Source organism: Eutrigla gurnardus (genome assembly GCF_963514095.1).
Source record: "Eutrigla gurnardus genome assembly, chromosome: 5".
NCBI lineage: Eukaryota > Metazoa > Chordata > Actinopteri > Perciformes > Triglidae > Eutrigla > Eutrigla gurnardus.
Window position 1 is genome coordinate 15,504,565 of NC_139919.1, and position 24,346 is coordinate 15,528,910.

Below are 24,346 nucleotides of genomic sequence, written 5' to 3' on the forward strand. Positions count from 1 at the left end.
TGGGCACTGCTGCTTTTCAGACACACCCGGCAACACACACACACACACACACTCACACAGAAGCAGAAAATCATGTAGACGCATGCATGGAGAGGGACATGGTTGCCGGCATGATACCATTTATTCATATTCAAACACTTTTCTTCCAGTTTAACCCTGACAGTCTCAACAAGGGTGTATACACACACACACACACACACACACACACACACACACACATTTATAAACACACACTCACATAGATCCCTCTCTTCCAGTTAGCCCTGACATTAGCCACTTGCTATATCTAACAAGATCATGGGGCTTACTAAAGAGATTAGGACCTAGAGACGGCATAGCAACCACACACAAACACACATACACACACTCTCTCTCTCTCTCTCTCTCTCTCTCTCTCTCTCTGTCTGTGTGTGTCTCTCCCCATTTACCTGGTTTTCTTTCATTCAATTTCTTTCATATATATATATATATATATATATATATATATATTCAGAGGCACACACTCTCTTTCTGTCTCTTTCCTCAACCAGACAGGCCCTCAGGCTAAGAAGACAGCAGCCAGTAGCCATTGTGGAGAAAGTCTGTCAGAGGAATTAGCGTACCGCTGCATGGGAAGGGAGGACGACAGTCTGCTCTGTTAGCCATCACAACCACTTTGTTTCACCAAGTACGATCAGACAGATTGAACCATTGTAAAAAGCCTCCTTTTCTTGCCGTGTATTTGTTTCACTACTGCATTACGTAACACCAGGATGTTGAGAATCTTCCCGTCGAAAGTACTTTTCAGATACAGTGAATCATTGAAAAGGAAATCGTTTTATTTTTGGTGAATTTCAACTGCTCTTACAATATGCCATATGGGATAACATGACAGCTGATGTTCAGGTTTCAAAACTGCACAGACTGAAACTAAATGACATTTTAATGCTGCTTATTGTGCGTCGATGATGTCATTCTTTTTTTTTTTCCTTTTGTCCTTTGACATACATTTGCGGTTGCCTTGCCTTAACAGCGCCTGCACTTTACACACACCCAATTCTTCCTCTGTGAAGCTCTGTGGGTCGTTTTGCTTGTTGCCAGACCTTTTTTTTTTTAATAGCTAAACAGTGTTGCCAGTTGGCATTGAAGCTAATATGGTCCACCTTTGTTTCTTCACAACATCACAAATCTCCATTGAAAGCATGTAAAACATCACATTATATAATCACATTTAGCTGTTTGAGCTGCATTAAAAATTATCCAGGTGTTTGTTCTCTGTTCATCCATGTTTGCAGTGGAAACAGAAAATCATATGAAATACATCTCTATGGCTTTAAAACGTGCAAATATGCATAGCAAGATTCATAAAGTTGTGAACATATGGGGAACATTATGTTATTCTGGGTCGCCTTTTGAACCTTAAAGTAGCTATACATATCACGCCCAGCTTAAACAGGAAACAACATTCAGTCAGTATCAGGCGATTTACAGATCAGCGTTGAGACATTCTTCTGTTAAAGAATGGCAGTTTTGCCCAAAATGACTCCAAAAACTTTCTCCACACACAAAGGTCTTCCTCAGCTGTTCCAAGGGGACCCATGATGTCATCTTAGGCACACAGGAGCCTTGAGGCCTTTACGTCTTGCTGGGCTAGGACTCACATTTGCCAACATCTCACCCTCGATTGTATTCCTCTCTCTGCATCATGAAAGGCAACGCAGCTTTTTGCCAAACACAGAGACAACAAAGGCTCTCTGTGTTGCTTTTTGCTCGTTTTCCTCCCTTTCACACACACACACACACACACACACACACACACACGCACACACACATACATATTCTTTCAATACCATACACTTGGACAAAAAACATCACCCATACACATTGAGAGACTGTCTCTCTCTCCCTCTCTCTCTCTCTATCTCGCCACCGCTGAGACACCTGCGTCGTTCTGTTCTGTTTCTGTGCTAAAAGTTAATTGGCCCACCAGCAAAATGGCCTCCAGTAACCTTGACAACGCTGACCTGCTGAGAGACAGATCAGACCTCAGAGAGATGCCTTATACATACACACAACACACACACACACACACACACACACACTAGCCATCTACACAGATAACCTCAAAGACACACATTGTACTGAGGCTGTACTGAACATGCAGTACACATTGTTTAATATGGACACACACGCCCAAGCATGTGTGTCCATAGAAAGAACTTGCTGTCTGCAGCACACACACACACACACACACACACACACACACACACACACACACACACACATACGCATACTTTCCAGCAGTCCCCTTCTTCTGTTCAATCTGCTAATTTGTGGTGTATTATTTATGGGTGCTGAGGTGCTCCCCAGATGCTCATAAGCAAAACACCACAGTCAGCTTCTTTATTCACACCTCCTCTCCACATCCCAGCCCTCCCTTCATCCCTCCATCCTTTACTCAAACCTATACCTTCCTCTTCATGTCTACCCCCCCACTGGCCTCCTGTCCTACCATCTCTACTCCCTTCAGTGTTGCCTTCCATCCTTGCGTTCATTGCTCTCATCCTTTTTTTCTTCTTTCACCTGTCACAAGCTTCACCCCCCGCCTCCTACTTCACCTCGCCTCCTGTCGACCCTTGTCTTTCCTCTTTTCCTCTCCCAGTGCTCCTTTCCTCCCTTTAGTCTCCCTAACAACCCATCGCCTTCAAAACATGTCCATCTCTTCTTCCGTGACGACTGATTCCACCGTTCACTAAAGAGTCAGACGGGCTGTTGGGTTCATCCTCATTCTCATGGAGAGCACCCATCTTCTGTTCCGACGGCATCCAATTATTAATGTGCTTACCGTTCACTTTAACAGCCAGCTATTTACCAGGAGAAGGATTTAATCATCTAGCCCACAGACTTAAACAGTATTTATTCGTGCTAAAATGAAGCTCTGTTATTTTCAATTCTGTTTTTTTTTTGTTGTTGTTTTTTTTTGCTTTTAAAATCCAACATATCGTAATCCAATATGTGTTTTTATTTATTTCAACAATTGATAGAAGTAGCATATAAGCTAGGATTGGCATATCAAATCAGAGGTTTAGACAGGGGCTCTTAAATATCTATATGTTGGTTAAACAATTTCCCAAAGAACAAATCCATTTAGTCAAGGAGCTTTGGCCATTCTCCGAATGAGAATCCCCGGCTTAAATCCTCCATCACCCGCACTGCTTCAAATCCATTTCTCTCCGAGGATCATTCACATGGGAGAATCTATTACCAGTTTATCTTTTTGATGCAGATGTATTGCATTGCATTGCATTGCAGTTATTCCACTTTGGTGTCAATTATGTGTGCGTGAGTTCATTCGACTGTCAGTTCCGTCTCTGTTCGTGAAGCTTCATGAAGAAAAAAACTGACGTTTAAGCTTAGGATCAGATTTGCAATAGAAGTTGAGTTTGGATGATCATGCTTACTGAGCACACCTGATCAGTTTAATGGCTCCCCATTTGACCCACAGAGACCTCCACTGAAAACAAGCACGGACTGTCATTTTAATGAGTAACATGTATGATTAATTACTCCGTCATATGTACCCGACGTTGCATCTGCTTGATGTTACGGAGTAGATAGAAGATATCCTTGCTCTTTTACTCAAAGCCACTCTCATTTTCATACGTTAATCTTAATTGAAGGATTAGTCCCTTTGTTGAGGAAATTGTTTGGCTTTTTTGATTACAGTAGATAAAGTAAGGAGGTGTGCTTTTCTAGTCTTTAGATCACATTCAGTCTGCATTTACGCAGTCACACACATTCACACACTGAGGGCAGCGGAGCCACCTTCATATCAGGAGCTACACATTCACACACATTCACACTGATGGTACACAGGGCCATTTGGGGTTCAGTATCTTGCCCAAGGACTCTTCAGCATGCAGACTGGAGGATTCAAACCAGACTCGCTCTAACTCTGAGCCACTGCCGCCCCTTATATGTTACCCTGACCAGACGCCGTTTAAAGGCGTTCATCATTGCCTTTCTGTTGTCCGATCGTACAGAGCATTCTCTTTTTTCTATTATTATTGCAAAAGAACCAAGTGCAGAGATGCTTAACACAAACCATGAACTGTTCCCTATCAAGTAGTAGTAGCTGCCATGATATAGTTTAAGTTGACACATTAATTAGCCTCCTGCTGTTCTGTTCAGATCATTGTAATTACAGATGGTCATATAGTTCTAGGAATCCTACGAGAAATAACGCAAATAACGTGCTTTTCCCCTCTGAGTTCAAGTCGTTTCAACTCAAGGTCTTCAAGATGCACCAAAGGCACAAAGAGTGAAGAAACGTAATGCGTTGCAATGCAAAAGCAGCGTGCAAAACTTTTCACACGTATTGAAAACAACAACAAAAAGCGCCCTAAGGCTGCTTAAACATGCTGGGCCAGATCAACGCGTGCTCACAGTTATGTTCAGTTTTATAGAACATGAGGGAATTAATAGTGATCAGTTGTGGTTTGGTCAAGATTACTTATAATGAACAGAACCGTTTGGCGGTGTCCTCTCTCTAGATACCAGAGAAACCAAATCTTTTCCAGAGAGACAAAATATCTTTAATCTTTTCACCCATCCCTTCATCAATCAGACTATAGTATCTTTCTATCTTTTCTCGCCTTCCTGCTAATCCTCTATCCTCTCCTCCCTCCATCTATCTCTCCTCATCGCTTCCCTTCTAATGTCATCTCTTGATCCTTCGCTGCTGAAGTTTTATTAGCTCTATAAATGTCCTAACAGCCTGCAAAATCGCTTAGCTAAAGCACCAGAAGAAGAGGAAGGACTAACAAGAAGGAGAAAAAAAGGAAAGATAGGCAGAGTAGTAATATCGCTTAGTCCCGCGGATGACAATTCAAATAAGAAAATATATTAAAACAAAATGGCGTCAGGGACATTAAAGTGAATTAGCCAATTACAAATGACCATGTGTGTGCTCCGCTGCCTTAACCTCTCCAACATTTCTTTTTTTTTTCCAATAGTAACTCATCTAAATTTGTTGGACGTCTTTCGGGCGTGGGGCCAGAAAAGCTTTTATATCCATAAAGGCCTATGGATCACAGAGAATTGCATTAAGCTGTCCAATTTAATTACAGTATCGACAAAACATAATAGATACTTACAGCCTTACGGAGAGCGATGGGTAGAGGAGGGGAAAGAGTAGGGAGAGAGAGAGTGAGAGAGAGAGAGAGAGAGAGAGAGAGAGAGAGAGAGAGAGAGAGGGAGAGAGGGAGAGGGGAGGAACGAAACGAAAAAGTGCAGACAATGTCCATTTATAATGCTGATGCAGTCAAAGGAGGCGTTTGGAATGCGTGCTTGTGTGTTTGTGTCTATGTAGGTGTGTGTGTGTGTGGGTGTGTGTGTGTGTCTCTAACGAAGGATTTGCAATGGCCCATGAGAGCTTTTGAGGACGCTTAGTTTGATTTAGACGCCACTGCTGCTCCCTGATGGCCGCGAACACACACAAAAGTGCACACAGACACACTCTCCCATCTACACACACCCACCCACGCTCAATCATACACAATGCCACCCGTGCACACACCTGGCCATGCAGACGCTGATAAAACGCTGCACGCACACACTCGGTTAGATCAGTGTAATGGAGTGAGTTAGGAGAGTGGCTGTCCTGTCCCGTTCCGTCCCAGCCAGCCCGAGCTGTCATCCTCCCGTCCGCCATGATCAATAGCGGGGGGCAATATTTTTATTCATAAAGCAGCCACTTAATTAAATCACAGCGAGTGGAGCGGGGGGATGAATAGGAGAGGAGGATGGATGAGGCGGGGGTTACAAGACGAAGCAAGGGCACCGAGTCAAAAGACTGATGAAGAATTACAAAGACTGGAAAGAGAAAGGGAAAAAGGGGTAGATATGTGGAAGGAAGAGCGTTCTGTGTGACCTCCGTTACACTGCTACGCCGGGAAACAGAGGACACACTCCAAGGAAATATGTGTCTGTTGGCAAGTACTTTTTCCAGCAACATTTTCAATAAGAAATTAAATGTATTCTGTTACAGCGCATTCTCACAGCAGCTCGTGAAATAGTCACAAAATTGAAACCCTCTGATTCGTGTACATGGACAAGGATTTACCATTTTTCCGTGTTGCTTAACAAGACATTTAAAGTAATATATTGTAATTGGAAGTAGCATGTGTGCTTACACCACATTTTTTTTTTCTCTTTGCAAAAAAAAAATAAAAATTTAGGCAACGAAACCTCTTATTTTAGTTTATGGAAGTATTAGGAACACATCACAACAACACTTTGAGTCTTGTGGTTGGAAGTCCTGTGTTGTTGGACCCATCCTCACCATAACTCATCCATCTCAATATCTAACACAATGTCATTCTCAATATTTAATACTTTGTCACCAGCTAGCTGTTGCACAGTCTCGGCATGTGTTTAATTTGTGTGTCCACCACAAAAAAGGATCCCGGATGACTTTCCATTGCCCTTGCTTTTGTGCAGAGCGACACAAAAAGAAGGGACTTGTCCTTGTACACTAAACCAATAGATTACATGTTGCGACTCCTTCAGGAAACTTCCATGAGACTGGGTTTTCTGTTATGTAAAGAGCACGCTTTCAGGGAACATGTGCAGTTTGGAAGAAACACGTGCTGAACGCTATAATGTTCAAGACGAAGAATCAAACTTGAGACCAAAGCATCATCAGTTTGGAGCCCAAATCAAGACCCTAATTCAACTATGAAAAATTACTTTAACCTACAAGTTTTTTTATGTCGGTCCCACACTGCAGTCCTACCAACTGCAATGCACTGCCAGCCTGTTGGATAATATATACCCCCAGTTTGTTGGCACAGGTCAGAATCACTCAAGTAAAGTAGCTCTGCAGCCAAGACTGTGGTTGTAATGGGAAGGTTCCAATTCTGAATGCATGGAGCTATATGTGTGTGGCATTGCCAAAAGGCAGCATTTATAGTCAATACATTTTCCCAGGATAAAACAAGGTTGGAGGAAAAGTCCAACAAAATGAGAATAGGGACTGGATTTGAGTTGTAAACGCATATATACACTATATATACTATACATAAATACATTATACTAGTGCACAGTGAGCGTTTTCATCGACATTTTCAAATGGTCCTCATTTATATAGTAATTTACAGCAATGACTGACATTCACCCATTCACTCACACATTCACACACCGACGGTGGTGTCAACCACGCAGGGCGACAGGGTGAGGTGTCTTGCTCAGGGACACCAGGCACTCAGCTAGGAGGAGCCGGGGATCGAACCAGCAATCTTGCGGTCGACAGCCAACCCGCTCTACCTCCTGAGCTAACCCCTCCTCCTATTAAAATCATGACATGAATTAAAGTTATAAAGTTAATCTGCTTTTCTACTAGAATAGGGACACGTTAACCATCTATATTTCCATTTAAGTGTATTGGGACTTAAATGCATTACTTAACAGTGAGTTCCAACGGTATAAAGGACACTTTAGTCATCCAAATGCTACAGATACCACAGGATATTTAAATTTCTATTACAGTAGAGGCTGTGCGCTACTCTGTTATATCTACCGCATGACTTTGGATTTACCCTACAGTAGAGTGCCTTAAAAAACAAGGGGAATATGAGCTAGCCAGCAGTCGATATTTATTACTCTCTTTATGGAACAATATTAAATGCAGTTACAGCCCCCAAGGGAGAGAAAAACAGACAGACAGAAAGAGAGAGAAAGTGAGATAGCGGGAGGGGTTGGAAAAAGGAAGTGAGAGAAGAAGAAAAAGGAGAATAAAAGTGAGTCTTGAGTTAACCATTGAAGGTCTCTCAGGTTTCAAAAAGAAGAAATTGTGCCATCCCTGCCTTCCTTTTCAATCCCTTTTCTTCTTCTCCCTCAATATTCTCCCCTCTCTCCTTTTCATCTGTCCCCTGGAGGAGAGCCAAGGGTCATCTCTCTTTCTTTCTTACACTCGCTCCTCTTTTAATAGAAGACACACACAAACGCACACAAAGATGCATGCGTTGCCGCCGTTCCATTCACAATGCCTGCTGCTTCTGTGACACGGAGACACACAAATTCCACCTGAGACACGGACACACACCTTCGCTGCCCTCCTTGTCGTCTCCGTCTAACTGAGACCTCCTGTGATGCCATCTGACACGAAAGCCACATGAAATCAAACAGGCCTGTTTCCACTCCCCCCCCCCCCCCCCCGTCCGCCGTTTAATGTTTCAGAGTCCCTGGCTCAAATGTGGACGAGCCCGAGGGCGGATCCGTCTAATATCTGGTGGCTACTGTTGCACACAAAAAGTGTAGGGTGAAGCCCTGGAGAAAGATTAATTTGGTTTGTGTGTGATTGTGTGCACGATGACTTTTTATCTGCATCTGTGTGTGAGTACAAATGTGTGTGTTTGCATGCACAGTGTGTGTGTGTAAAGGGTTACCAGTAGTATCCATGAGGCACTGTTTAGCATTGTGTGTGTGTGTTTATGTGTTAAAGGGTTAACAGTAATATCCGAAGTGGCAAAGGGTGACCTGGCGAGTGTTATTATTCTCCTCACATGAATAATGGAACTTAATATGGAGGAGCTGATCGCCAGGAGCGCACGCACACACACACACACACACACACACACACACGACCACCACCATCACCCCCCCCAACCCGAAGAGGAGCTCGCTGTCATCCTCAATCCCTCCAGACTTCCAGGGGCCACATAGCGTCAGCATGCCCAGAGAAGAGAGGCCTTGGCTGGGGAAACATTAACTGGGGGTGGGGGGTCTGTGTGGTGAAAGGGGAAGGTCTGGAAGACATTTGGTCAAAATTCAATCAATTATACAGTACTTAGGAAGCCATGACAAACATGGAATGGATAATGGAAGACTTTTCTTCTTCTGCTGCTGTTTGTTGTTCCTCCTTTTTCTTTATTCTCTCCCCCGTACCCGCAAATACTAAACTTAGCTGACTTGAACTTTTGTGAACTTCTGCGTTGTTTGACTCCATTCAGTTCCTGAGATCCCCAATTCCTCAAAATATATGCAGTTGTTTTCATAATCACCATCACTATCATTTACAGAATTTGTCATCCTAATAGAGCTGATGTATAATTCAAACAGCCATCTGTCTCTGTAATAGAATTTTTGAGATGAATTGCCCGCTCCCTCAAACGCTGTGGCAATAGTTGTGGACCAAAGAAGCTAAATCCAATAATTGAAATGTTGGAGCAGATTGCTAGACTATTGTACAAACCATCCAGAAATGAGCTGTGTGTGTGTGTGTGTGTGTGTGTGTGTGTGTGTGTGTGTGTGTGTGTTAGCATGCGTTAGTCTATCAGTGAGTGTCCTTTTCAAGGGGCCACAGGCCAATCTTCTGCTGGCGCTAGCCTTTGCTCTACTTAAAGGTCAGCAGGTATGACTCACAAAGAGATGAGAGGAAGACAACTGTGTACATGAAAACAAAACGTCGCTCGAAATGTCGAATGTGTCCAGACACGGACAATACATTATAATAGAGTGTAAAATTATTTTTGCTATCTGCCAGTACAAAGGGTCAAATCGCAGATGAAGGCAATTTTTTAAGCTCCAGAAAGCCTATTTTCTTCATCATCTCCTTACTAAGAATGATGGGGTCCTACATGAAAACATTCCCTCTTTGAATAGTTGTATTATTATAGCACACTTTTCTGTATTTTCTGTTTTGTCAACATTTTAATATAAATGTGATGACAGATTGTCTGCTTTTGTTGCCAAGCTAAATCAGTAGGATTTTTGAGTGTTACATTTTCAGTGAATCATTTTTCCCCAATCTTGAACTTTGATTGTTGAACATTTTGTAATGAATATTTATTTTTATAAGGAAAAACTATGACTTCAAAGGCTTTCAGGTCATTGCTGTTTATAACAAATAAGTTATTCTCCGTTTCATTCATTTGTAAATATTGTGTACTGCAGCTTTAAAATTTTAGGGATGGCAAACTTTACTCATTTAATCCCGCCAAACTCATTCAAATCATTCAAATCAAATGTGCTGTTTTTCTAGTTTCCAATAAAATGTTGACGAGGTGTCCATCCTTTGTTTACACCTCTTAAAAACCCTCAAACCTAATGCATAAATGGACAATCAGTAACCACCAGTATGATGGAAATTCAATTCAAGCCTTGTATATGAGGTTTATTATGTCAGCCTAAACAGAGGACTGGTGTCAGTCACTCAGCTGGAGTCATAAAGGCAGACAGAGACACCCATAGTCTCATAATGGCTTTTATTTGCCTTGGATGGCTTTCCTTCTGTTAGAAGCAATAACAAATAAATATCATGGTGGGTAAACAAAACAATAAAATATTTATTAGCCATGGAACTCCTCTGAAATATGACTTTTTTTTGTGGGTTTTTTTCTTGTTCTTGTTCTCTTGCTTTCTTCGTTCTCCACTCTGTTTGTCAGCAGACCACAGGGGGCGAGGTGTTGTAAAAATGATGCAAATAGAAATTAAACACATAGATTTATGGATATATTTAGATAGTTAGGTAGTAGACAAGAGAGGAGAGATAATTTATATTTCTCTGTCAACGTCATCATGGGAGCAACAAAGACAGAAAAAAATAAAGAAAGAAAACCTCCTTTTACAAAAAAAAAAAAAAAAAAAAAATCCCATCCATACCCAAAAAGTGTCAAAACCTTCAAAACAATAAGTGTAAACACACGGAATATTTTCCGGCTGTGCTGCACATTAAAATATCATAACACCATTCCTGTCTGTCAAACGTTTGCCTTTTTTGTGCTCCTTCATTACCGCAATCGCTGAGGCAAAATTGCACATAAAAGCACATATTTTCTTTGCCTAAAGAGTATACAATGCCAGGCACATACTTTTTTCATCAAGGCCCGGGGAGAAAAAAACAACCTTAAAAAAAAACAAAAAATGGGGAACGCTCATCTCTTGTCAAACAAAAGGAATGAGCGAGAAAACATAGGGCTGAAAGGAACACGTCCAAAACGATGAAACCTTGTTAGTTTGAGGAAATGAGTTTTCCGTTTTCCGAGCACGGCTTGCCAATTAACATTTGAGGCCCTAATAAAAGCTGATTGGCTCTGGAATAATGCACAAGCAATTTTCCTCCCGTGTTCGTGAATGTGTGTGCGTGACTGTAAATTAGGCGGCGTAAGCATATACAGTATGCATGTGAGGGTTTATGTACGTGGGACCGCATGTGTGAGTGTGTTTAGTCCGAAGTGTACTGTGTGTGGGCGTGTCCCTTATCGTCTGTCTGTGAACGCTGACCAATGAGGGGCTGCTTTTATTAACTGCGTGACAGGAAAATGTTATGAATATTGTTGGTCCGTAATGACCTTTCTCCATAGAGAGGTTGGCTAATTTCCACTCTGTGTACTTGAGTGTGTTTGTGTGTGTGTTTTGTGCACGTGTGTGTGTGTGTGTGTGTGTGTGTGTGTGTGTGTGTATCAAGGTCAAACAACAAAGTCCAGGCATTGGTCAGTTATGATTATCCGAGTGTTTATCGACTGTCAAACATGCGTGGTTAAGTATGTGTGTGCTGCCACTGATTGGCTTTGTTAGCACGTGTGTGTGTGTGTGTGTGTGTGTGTGTGTGTGTGTGTGTGTGTGTGTGTGTGTGTGTGTGTGTGTGTGTGTGTGTGTTTGAACTCAGGTCTGACTGGCAGGAGTATGGGGTGATTAGCTCGTCTGATATTTCATACCTCTCTAATTACGTTGTGCTCTCAGAACCCGGTTTGCCTGCCAGGCCGTCTCCCCAACAAACAACACTAACATAGTTAAGGCCGGACTGTGTCATGTCAGGAATCATTTGGCTTGTATCAGTATTCATTACGGAGAAGGGGGAAAGAAAAAAAACAAAACAAAGTTAGCAGCGCTATGGGCTGCCATTTTTAGTATGTTAAGGAGAAGGAGGAAAAACTGGAGGAGAATATATATATATATATATATATATATATATATATATATATATATATATATATATATATATATATTTGTGTGAGTGTATGTAAAACATTTCAAATGTGTGCTCTTGGGTGTCTCATAAAAACCTCCAGTGCAACACTGCACTATTGGAGGGGAAGTAAGAAGCTTCTTTTTTTACATTAATAATATGCTTAACACACATTCAGCACAAACACACACACACACACACACTGTTGTTTTATTCCGATTCCCTTGTTCTTTCCCCTCTGCTGCCTCTCCATCAATCCCAAATGCACACACTCTCATATGTGCGCAAACACTTCAAGGCAGCTGATGGACTCATGCCAGCGGTAGTTGTGATCGTTCCTTTTGTCTTTGAAGCTCTTTGGACCAAATTGTCCCACTGATCATAAATGTCATACATCATCTTCTCTCTCCCCTTCCTCTCCATCTCCTCCTCCTCTTGTGCCTTTGTACTATAACCTGTGTGTGTGTGTGTCATATATGAAATATTTGTGGTTTTGTTTATCATTTGACGCCATACATCTTTGAGAATACCTCAAATAATGTCTCTCTCTCTCTCTCTCTCTCTCTCTCTCTCTCTCTGCAGAGACCTCAGCGAGAACCAGATCCAGGCGGTTCCAAGGAAAGCTTTCAGAGGAATCACAAGTGTCAAGAACCTGTAAGTACAATCACTCCCTTCCTTCCCTTCCGTCTTCTTCCCTCCCACCACACCCGTCCTCTCTCCCTGCACCTCACACTTTTCCTCTCGATGTTATTGAGCCCACTTTTGTATTATTATCTCACACACAAAGTTGATCCCAATTGCTGCTGCAGTTTATTTTAATGTTTTCTTTGTTTTAACCTTTTTGAAATCGCAGTGCCCACCCAGTATCTCAGGCAACACTAACTCCAACTCTTTATTTTTAATTCTAGCAGCGAGGCCAACATTTTCAGAGATGCCAAATGTGTCAGGCTGAACTTTGAAGGCTATGTGTTGTATATTTTGACTAGATCTTTCCATTTAATGGAATGGTGTAGGCACCAAAGCATGAAGTCTGTGGTGTATTGTACGTGTTATTTTGTCAGATAGTGAAGGTTAAGATTACTTTTCCAACATCGAAGCCATGGAAGGATGTGAAGTTTATGTCAGGTGCATGCCTTCAACCTGTATCCATGGTGTGCATATTATAGATTTGATCACAGAGTGTTGGAGCAAATCAGTGTTATTCCCCGACATGGCGTCAAATCTTATTTCTGAATCACAAATTTGCTTTGGATTAGTTTCACATGATGTGTCTGTTATTTCCTTCACCTCCTGAATATTTTGCATTCTGCTTTTCATGGCTTCTGCCCCCCCCCCCCCCCCCCCCCTCCCGTTTCCACCCCACACTTACTTCTCTGTCCAGAGAGGGTTTTTTGTCCTCACATCAAGTACTCAATACCCCCCTGTCATTTATTCATGACATCCTAATCACCAATAGTGTGATCAATACCCTGCCTGATCGATGCTTCTCATCAATAAAGGTTGATCAATCTGGCCTGATGCTGCATAGGAAACTACTAGACAGACTCTGTGGGATAAACAAGATAAAATGGAACTCTATGGGACAATAAAGCTGAATGATGCTTGGGGGGAAAAAGCTGATTTGTTCCACAAATCTTCTTTGTGTAAATTAAAGTTTGTTGTGGTCGGTATCAGTCATTACTGGTATGACAGAGCAGAGCATGATAAGTACAAGTTTCAAAAAGATAATAGCCCATCCGTCTCGATGCTGCATGAGCCTTATTTCACCACTGGTGTTGACTGGCAGAAAACAAACAAATGAACTATATGCGTCGGCTTAATTAGATGGACATGATTGGGATCTTTTCCATTGCAATGTGAACAACTAATAATAATCACGCTTGTTTTAACAAATGCCAGATGTGGGAAAATTGCAACCACATTGGGTACACTGGGTAAATAAAATAAGCTAAACCGTTGACAAAAATAGAGTTTTACTCGGTAATATGAGTTTTTTCTCCTCAATTCACCACCTTAATCACAGAGAATATTCAAGTTTTTATTTCCATGAATAAACTTTAATCTCGGAAAATGTTTCCGGAGTTTTTTCTCAGATTATTACTCCCTCCCATGGCTCTGTAATTATTATTATATTTTTAATTTGCCCACAGCGGCCCTAATATGTGGTCATATATTTAAAATTACAAGTACATATATTATCATAGCCATCACTGATGAAAAGACTGGTCATGTTTGATTGCATGCCAAATTTATTTGACATATTTATTTGCTGGACTGGAGCAGGCTGAAAATAAATCATCGTTTATTTGATTCCATTATGCCAATGAAGTCGAAGGAAAGCTCCAGAACAGCCACAAAATAGAAGTTGTGGTGAAATTGTTTTCTTAGCTGCAGTTCCATCACAAATGGGCAAACTCCATCTGCCGATGGTCATGTGATGTCATGAAAATCTCCAGAACAGCTATTAAATGAACCTTGTGGTGCATGTTTTCCTCAACCACATAAATTCTGTTTGGCTTTGTATAGCTGACAAGTGCTGCTAATTAGCATCCAACCCTGGTCGTAATGTCTGTATCTGTGATTAAGTTGCTGAAGAGATTTGTTTAGTAGTCCTTTTTCCACACACGTGTTATTTTTATGTGATGTTGAACCCCCTCCTGTACATCAAAGTAGTGTTTTCTCAACATAAAAGTAATGACTTCAGATACATTTATGACCAACAGAGAACGGGCCGGTTTGGGTTGGCACGGACATCACAGCATTTCACCCCACCGGCAAAAACACTGCTGAGCTAGCATTAGCAATCATAGAGAACACTTGAAAAGCGCATTTGTGTGCAGATCCAGCCAGGTGTGTCTGATGATAACCGCTGTTGTGTTTGATTGAGTGAATACAACCCATGAGCGCCCCCTGTCTGGACCACTAGCGCGTTTCTCACTTGCATGATCCACTAAACAGATATGCCCTCATTTTAGTCCATGCACCTGAATGCACCAAGCTAATGATTCAAGTTGACTGTTTATGGCTTCCTTTGAACAACAACTGTCACTCCGACTGTCAGTTGTATTAGCCCTGTTAGCTGTTAGCTCTGTGACCCACACACACTGTAAGACTCCCATTGGTTGCTAACAGCAAATGAGTGCTCCTCCTACCAACATAAGAAGAGATGCTCCTTTGTAGTCAGAGCTCAGTTCAGTCTACTTAATGCTAAGCAATAGTTGCAGTGGTATTTCTTGCAGGACAAAAGGACATGTTTGTTGGTTGCTATAGTGACTACATATGTCAGTGGGGCCGTAAAGTGTGCGGCACTTGTTTTTCCAGTGGCTTATCGATATGTGCTCCCTACTGAGATAACCTACTTAGCGGTAAAGAGTATCAAAATATCCTCCATATTCCTAAAATACACATGGAGTGAATAGTGGTGTCTTCTCAAGCAGTGAAGCAACAATAGTGCACAAAAGATGCCACATCATTCTTACTACTCCACTGTGCTTTCGCACATAACTGCAAAAGCTCAGCTCATTCAGTCCACAACGTGCTGTAGTGGGTTTAGTTTATATAGAAGTCAGCCTGCTGTGAACGGTTGCAATGGCAACCGTAGACATAAAAAAATGTCTGCCGCTCTGATAATCCTGCTATGCTGATTTGAATTTAAATGTCCATTCTACTCCTATTTTATTTCTATGGAATCACCCCAACCACAAGAGGTCCTTGAGCAATTGGTCCTAAATGAGCATGGAAAATATTATGCCGACAGGTCCGGAAGTAATTTGATTTTTGATTTTTGCCATGGATAGACAGACGCAGAGATACGCACGCACACGCACTAATGCACGCACGCAAACACAGTCTACGTAATACACAATCCCCTGGCGGAGATAATTAACACAAGCACTTGAATTTATTTCCAGTACATCCGTATAATGACCTTAAAATGTGAATTTATGTGTCCTTGAATTGTCAAGATCTACGCGTTTCTGGCACTTTTTCAACTGGCAATCTGTGAATTGATTAATATGCGTCTTGCTACAGATCAGTAATTCAGAGTTAGGCGACAGGCGAATGTGCTCTTCTGCTTAGTTTCCTCTCCCAAGTGTGATGTAAGTTCAATATGGCCGCCAAAGTCCACAGGAGATTATTACTCTTAAGTTAAATGGGCCTGAAAGTGCCTGTACTTTGTACTCTGTACTCTGTACTGCTGTGTGTGTGTGTGTGTGTGTGTGTGTGTGTGTGTGTGTGTGTGTGTGTGTGTGTGTGTGTGTGTGTGTGTGTGTGTGTGTGAGAGAGAGAGAGCGAGCGAGTCAGCCAGCTCCAAACCTTTGAGTTCAGGTCGGCCTCTGATCATCTGATCCACTCGTCTCACATCAGACACAATCCAAACTAAACACTGAGCACCACCTTACCTCTCTGACCTAAGACTCACCCGAGTATTTCACAACTACTTGCAGTCCGGTGCCAGAAAACGGCAAATCACATCTTAGCTGCAGTGTCGCTGCACCTTGCCTGTCTTTATTTATCCAGGGTGGGTTTTCTGAGCACATGATCCATACATTAACATTTACACCTGAGAGCGTCCCGGTTTAACTGCGGCCTCCCACGGTCGTCCCACTGAGCAGCTCCGGTGTGCAGTGGCGATGTTTTAAATTAGTTTCCAGACTTTGCACATTGGATATATTCCACTCGCTACCCCTACAATACCTTTATCTCTATGTCTCCATTCTACATGGCTCTTCACTTTCTGCCACAGCTATAAAGTCGTGTCGATCGAATTTGACGGTAAAATTGTCGATTTCCCCGTTAAAATGTTTTGCACTGAATTGCTTTGACCTACAAAGTACACCATTTTACTTTCTTCTGCCAAAATTATGAGTGGCTCATAAAGATCATTCAATTCTTCTTGGTGTTCTTTTGACATTTGACAGCACCTCCACCTCCTCCTTCTCCTCTCCCCTATTCTTCCTTTAATTCTTACAACACTTTCTCCCATGTTTTCATTCCCTCTCCAATTGCATCACTTATCTTTTCCTCCATTCTGTCTTCCATCACTTCCTGCTCTCTCCCTTCGTCTGTCATCACCACATCAGCCTCTAGTCCATCCTTCATGTCTCGTCCTCCATTATTCTTCCTCTCGTTTCTCTTATCCCATCATCTGTCCGTCAATCTCTCGTCTTTCATCCCTCTTTCTCTTTTGTCTCTCTTTCAATTCCCTTCAGTTTTTTCGTCAGTCCATCTTTCCCCTTTTCTCTGCCTTCCATCCCTCCTTCCTTTTCAGCTTCCCTCCACTACCAGCTCACCCCAAATAGCCCCCTCCCTTCAGTTCTCTTCCTCTCTCACACTTTTCCCTCACTATTCTTCTCATCCTCCTTTTCCATCTCCCTCCCTCCCTCCCTCCCTCCCTCCATTAGACAAGGTGACTCCTGCAGTAAAAGGCTCCAACCCTCCATTATGCCACAGAGTAAAAAAACCTTCATGACATTCTGTCCCTGGTGGACACAGCATTGATTTTCTCGTATGTCTCCCCCCCTCCCCTCTCACTTTATCTCCCTCCCCCTCCCTCCGTCTCTCTCACTTGCTCCGCATCTATGTCTCTCGGCCTTTCTGTCTCACTCACTCTATTTCTCAGAGGGTATGGTCTCTATCTCTCTCTCTTGGTTGTTCCCTTTCATGCTGCCTGGTGGCTAGCATAGTATCCATTTATTGCACTTCTTTCAAAGACACACACACACACACACACACACACACACACACACACACACACCCTTTCGACCCTGCTATCAGATTGACTGCTTTGCTGAGACTGCCAAGAACCTGGCAAATACGATTACTGAAGTCGTCTGCTAACCTAAGGAGACAGGTATATGCCATACATCTGTGTGGAGGTGTTTGTGTGTGTACATGTGTGCTCCCCCATACATTGTGCTGACTGCTGGTTCTGTCATCCCCCTAAACTCAACCTGTCAGTCAAACTACACATGATAAAGGTAAACGTAGAGTTAGATTGGCTTGGCCGCACCGTGCCAACATTCCTGTAATACACTCTTTGTTTTAGTTTTTTTTTTTTCTCTCTGCAGTACGTCATATTCTGGATGCTTGTCTTCTCGTATGATATCTAATCCAATTTATATCATTTAATCTCATTTCGCCATGTCTTGTCTTGTCTGGCCGTGTCTTGCTTTGCCAGAACCGTCATCATGTTAACCACACCAGTGAACGTTCAATAGTGTGGTTCCTCTGGCATCGAGCACCTATGCTCATAGGAAATTCAGGATGCAGCGGGGGAAACAAGGTGCCATATACTGCCCAGTGGTGCCAGGTTCCCTCTGCACACATGAAGGAAATAGAGAGACATATGAAAGTAGCAGCTAAACAATATCTAGCGAGCTTTCCGTCCACAGAAAACGGACTGACCCTTTGCACCACCACCTCCATGACCAAGACTTAAAGAAGAATAACATTCAGTCTGTGGTGTGGGCAGCATGCTGAAGTGAAATGATTTCAGATAATTTAAATGATGTTAACTTCACCAAATTGCAACTGTACCTAATGCAGTCTTAATGTTCTGTAAAACATATTCATTAGAAAAGCCATTCGCCGCATTGAAGTCTCCACGTTTGACCATTGTCTCTTTGGCCGACAAACACTCCAGCTAACAAGACACATGCAAATGGTGTCAACCCTTAATTGAACTGGATTTTGTTGCAAGGCATGCATTATTTGTTCATTTAGTGTCAAAGAAATAAAGACGTCTTTAAAAATGCGCTGCATGCCATGTGGTGTTTAATTAGCCATGTGCAGAATGTTCAACAAAGACATTCACCCCTTCGTGCAATTTCCCCAAAGACATCAGTGAGTTCAATAAAATAAAATAAAATACTCTTAACTATGGGTGTTGTCACAATGCATCCAATCCCCTCAGGGTGCAATTTGAGGCAAGCTGGTTGACAAACATAATATTACGACAAACAATTTTAAAGCAATTAAATAATTCTCAATATATTGACAAAGATAAAAATCAAATAGCAGCAAAGACTAAAAAGTAGTGAGAGATCATTTAAAGTGTTAATGATACCGGTGGTAATGTTGAAATGTTACACATTTTGTACACCAACTAAACTTGTTTATTTACTCTAGAAAAAAAAGAAAAGAAACGATGTATGCTAGCTTTTCATATTAGACAAGATGATACACTTATCAGAAAAATAAGAACATTCAGGCTCCTTCATCTGGCTCAAATTTGTACTTCAGTTAATGTTAAACAAACGGAAGAAGAAAAAAACAAGAAATTCTACAAAAACCACCAGCAACCCACTCCACCTCTGGGCCCGACCCAGACTTTGGGATTGACTTACATCAAACATGAACTTATTTGGTGTCCTATAATATACAGCAAGCTTATGTAGTCATAGGAAAGAATATTGATGGTGTTTTTTGCATACCTTTCTAAGTGACGACAACCTCCACCAGCCTGATGCAGTAAACCCCACTGGACCTGTACATCAAACCGGTCACAGCCAACAACAGAAGTAGAATAATCTTCAACAACGGCTTTCAGCTGACGTGTAGATATATGTCATGCATTTCAATGACATGAGATTCAGAAGACTCCTGTTTAAACCTCATTTCAAAAGCTATCTAAAGGTTTTGCTACGGTAGTCAGTAGCTGGTTTCTGCTACGAGGAGACCAGGACAAACGTGATCAACCACAGGTGCTGTATGTGTACAGTTGTGCTCACGCTTAAATCACAACATGTGCGAGTCAGTCATGCTGGGAGGCATGTAGCTGTAGTCGGGCTTACGGTGGAGCATGGACGCATCAGATCAGATACAGCTGTTTCATATGCCCTGCCATTACACCTCAGTGCCCACACTGACACGCTTTTTTATCTTCTGTAGCCATCACGTCCTCATATTGTACCTTGTTTTCCATCTGCCTGCCTTCTCACTCTGCCCACTTTTTTTTTTATTGTGATAAAATGTAATTCATCTATCCCACTGGATCCACCCATGCCCGACATCTACACACTTGTAGCACCTTCAGGTGCTCTGGAAGAATGTAATTCCTTCCAACAACACAACCTTACTGTATCAGTAACGGTGTAAGACCAAAAACAAGAAGCAACCCCATGGCTTTACTCCTTTACCTTTCTCCTTCCTGTCATCCTTTCTCCTCCTTTCTCTTCTCCCTCGTAAAACGCCTCCACACTTCACGCTCCCCTACCCACAATGCAGTGCAGGATGGCCGTTTGTTTGAATTATGACTACAGCGCCTCTGAGAGAGGTGAGAACATTGTGTCGGCTGCGGGCGCACACACACACACACACACACACACACACACACACACACACACACAGTTTCTTACCTGCATTGTTGTGTGTCTCTGTCATTGCAGATGTTTGCCTTCACTTTTTTTAATGTTTACCACAATTCCAACAATGCATAGCTATAGAGCCAGACATATATCTTGCAAGAGTGTGTTTGAAGATATATCTAAAAAAAAAAAAGATAAATAATGGCCATGCTTTTGAGGCAGAACATCTTTAAATGAAGGTGACACTGGGAGGGGTGATGCACACATACTTCACAGTGTCATTTCTTCCCAGATCAAGCATGCAAAGCCTTGCACCAATATGAAAAGAATAGAGGAAGAACACAGGATTTCCTGCTTCCTGAAATCCTTTACTCAGATTCCCATCATTCTTTGCCTTACACCAACCCTCTGCACACGTCTTCAAATGGCAGGATGTGGCTTATTCATTAAAGGTCTTAACTAACCGAGACCAAGGAGGGAGAAAATGTCAGTAGCTCTGAATTGTAAGCTATTTAGCTAGACGGGATCCCTCAAACGGTTACCTTTTCAACACAGTGATGGGTTTTGAGATACAGTTTTGATGTAGAATTTACATTCACTCAGAGTAAAAGGCAGTTAGTATCAGCTCTCAGCTATCTATTATATTAGCAGTCAATTATTCCACCGATTACTTTATCAATCAATCAGATTGTCGGATAAGAAGAACTACTTTTGCTTTATTAAAGAGCAAAAGTCAAATTATGCATCAGAGAAAAGACCGTCCAAACTAAACCCATTTAGTTAAATTAAAGTGCCCCACAATAACTTTTTACACTGTTGTCCCATAAAATAATTTCAACTTCCCATCAAAAGGTTATTTGCAGAAAAACACTCAATTCAAATGATTAGGAAAGGAATCACTGTAAATGTAGTTTTAATTGAATTATAATAGAGGTACTTTTGTAAGATAACCAGGTCACAACTCCCTCTCAAATATATATTTGATAGTGCTGTCAAAACATATCCTTCAAACAACTGTATTCAGAATCTCGAAATGTAAAAAATGTACCAGATTACATTTGAACATATACAACGTTGTACTTAATTATCACAGAATCCTCAGGACATGAACACATCATCATGTAGCTCCTTTGCCTTGATATCATTTGAACTTGAAGAAGTGTTTCCTTCTTGTTTCACTGTTTACTGAAGAGAGTTATACAATTCTGAAATCCGTTTATACTCAATTTGTTGAATTCGATGCACAAAAGAAGGCTTGGATGGACAGCCACGTGGTGTCCTTGACTGCACGTGTCTGAGTCTGAAACAACCTTTATAATTATAAAACATGCACATGGCTTCCTGTACCCTTGAACATCCCTAACAGCAGAGAACTCATTTGCAAGTCAGAGCCAGGCCAGTATTGGGCAAATCATCACTGACTGCATGGAAGCTACAGTACATGCAGCCATTGCAGATGTCCATCCACTCTGCATTAATCCTAATCGGCAGTGCGTTAAACTTTCCCGACATTTGCTTTTGGAGTCAACATTACAGCCGTCTTAGTCATATTATGTTGATTTAGATAGGAAGAGATGATGTCAGCAGCTGTAACCCCTATGAGTGCAGGCTATGTAGACGAAGCACAGAGAAGTATAACAACACACACAGAGGGAGAGTGACTTAATTCTGTGCTCATTACTTCACTATATCTGTACATTGGAAATATTTGTTTGCTGCCATCCAGTGCACGAATATCATATAGAGACTGTTTAACAGCAGTGATAGGGACAGAAAGAGAAGGTGACTGTCTCATCAGCTTGTCACTACTACTTCTACATTCCCAACACATCCGTCCTAAATCCACTTCCATCTGTCACACCTTTGCTTTCGTCCATGTCTTTTATTGTTTCCTTCCATCATGCTTTACTTTTTGGCTTTTTTTTCAATCTCATAGCTCCTTCTCTCTTCTGGTCCTTTGCTTTCCCTTTCTCCAATGGTCCACCATTTTATTTATTTCATCCCTCCTCTCTCTCTCATATTTCCCAGTGCTCTGTGTCTCCTTCCTGCCTTCCTTCTAGGTATCTTTTCTTTTAAACCTTTTCACCAGCTCCTCTCTACCCTTTCTCATACCATTTACCTTCCCTCTTTCAGTTTCTCTCTTCAACCCATTAACCCCGGTGACGGTTACTCATTTGCGCATTGCTCATCTTTCTTGGTTTCTATCCAAACGTGCACTCGCCTAGCAACCGTTTGTCCGCAGGATCTGTTGGGTTTATTCACGTCACTCGTGCTCGACTTTCCTCGATGTAGACATAGACAATGTTTCATTAATCATGGCTGAAATGACCATTATTGCTGCTTTGTAGATGTTGTGGAAGCCCCGAATTCGACGGTTAATCAAGCGGCGTCCTGTCTGAGTTCATAACATCACCCAGAGGTGCTCGGTGAATTTCATTGAGCTGTATTCACTGTGAATAGCAAGACACACAAATGTTTTACGAGACTCTCCTTCCGAGAAGCCCTCCAGCGGCCGAAGTATTTATGACAGGAGCAAAGGATGAAGTAAGGTGACGTTTTGTGAGCAACAAAGTCCAAGAGGTCAAGGTGGATAGATGGCGCAATAAAAATTTAGACACAGGAGACTTCTGTTCTTTCAGCCAACATTGGCTTCTTGTAATAGAACTAGAATTCATGAAAATAGCCCAAATTGATGTAACTATACTTGATGACAGAGCTATGTTGCAACTCTCAGCAAGAAACTACCTGCAACGTAACTATTCAATAAGTAGTACCTATTTATAATGCACCCATTTTGGAAAGTTGTTATTTCTGTTGTCATTTATCTCGCAATGCAGTATTTGAAAAAGTACAATACATACAAAATTATCAATTGCCCTAATGTTGAAATAAAAGGAGCCACATCCCATCACTGTTTATTAAATGTGTTTCCAATAACTCGCCATCACTATTCGTTGTGTAATTTCTTTATCGACAAAAAATGTCCTGTGTCACACGAATAGGAAAACGTTGTTTGTCATTTCCAGTCAAATTGTGCTATTTACAGTCATTTCCAGATTTGATGAAGCCTTATTTGTCTATATGGATTGGATGGGAACCCAGTGAGTGTATCCCTCCCCTCCCCCTGTCCTTTCATTAATTACTCAGTCTGGAGCGGTTGCTTACTGATGGACTCGTGGAGTGGCAGGGCTGCTGTGTGTGTGCTCCAGATGGTAGCAGAGGGAAGCATTGAATCAGTCCGCCAATAGGCCTTATGATAGACACGATTAAACACACTAACTAATTATATGACCCCCGTTCTGAACACACACACAAGGACTATGAATGCAACAGGATGATACAAATATGGAGAGCACACACACACTGACATGCAGACACACAAAGTACACCCTCATCCCAGATTGATACCAATCATGTCACTGCTAATCAGGGTCCTTGGTGAACAAAGCTGTCAGAGGAATCCAATCATATCAGATGATGGAATCGTTTACTGTGGACGGGGACAGAAGATGAAGTGCATGGCTGCCAATGTGAATGCACCAGTTATTCTCATTTGTAGGAAGAGCGTGAGGAGTATGTTCTTGAAATGATCAAAACACCGTCCCGTATAGTTAGTTACATTTTAAGAATTAAAGACATCTCACAACCTGACTGGCAGCTCTTAGCTCTCCAGAGGTGGGAATCCCCTAGACTTGTAACAGGAAGTCATGAGAGGGACTTCAAAATGACCCATAAGACCATTACAATAATGATACATGTGAGCGTTATATAATTTTAGGTGTTGTATTGATATTTGAATACATGTTTTACAGTTTGAATAAACAATACTGCTTGAAATATACATTTAAGTGACAATTGCAAGTGACAAATACATTTTTTAAAGATGTTTCCATAGACCCAACATTTTGCTGTTTGCTTTGAGGCGGTCTTAAGTGACGTACATTGTGAGGAGTGATATTGTTCCAGTATGTGTTTACTAGATACAAGTATTTGGTTCCGTAGGATATCCCTCCCCTTCATATTATGTGTTACAAAAAGAAAATAGAATGGCTTTAATAACTACAGTCGACCTTGCCAGTGCCATGCATCT

The 24,346-nt window shown here is 41.7% G+C and overlaps 1 protein-coding gene across 1 annotated transcript in view; it reads left to right on the forward strand.

Annotated features, from left to right (window-relative positions):
* slit3 (slit homolog 3) overlaps positions 1-24,346 on the forward strand; it is a 227,439-nt gene that overhangs the window by 112,158 nt on the left and 90,935 nt on the right. The window contains 1 exon segment of the mRNA XM_084009985.1: positions 12,530-12,601. Coding sequence (XP_083866111.1) covers positions 12,530-12,601 — 72 coding nt within the window.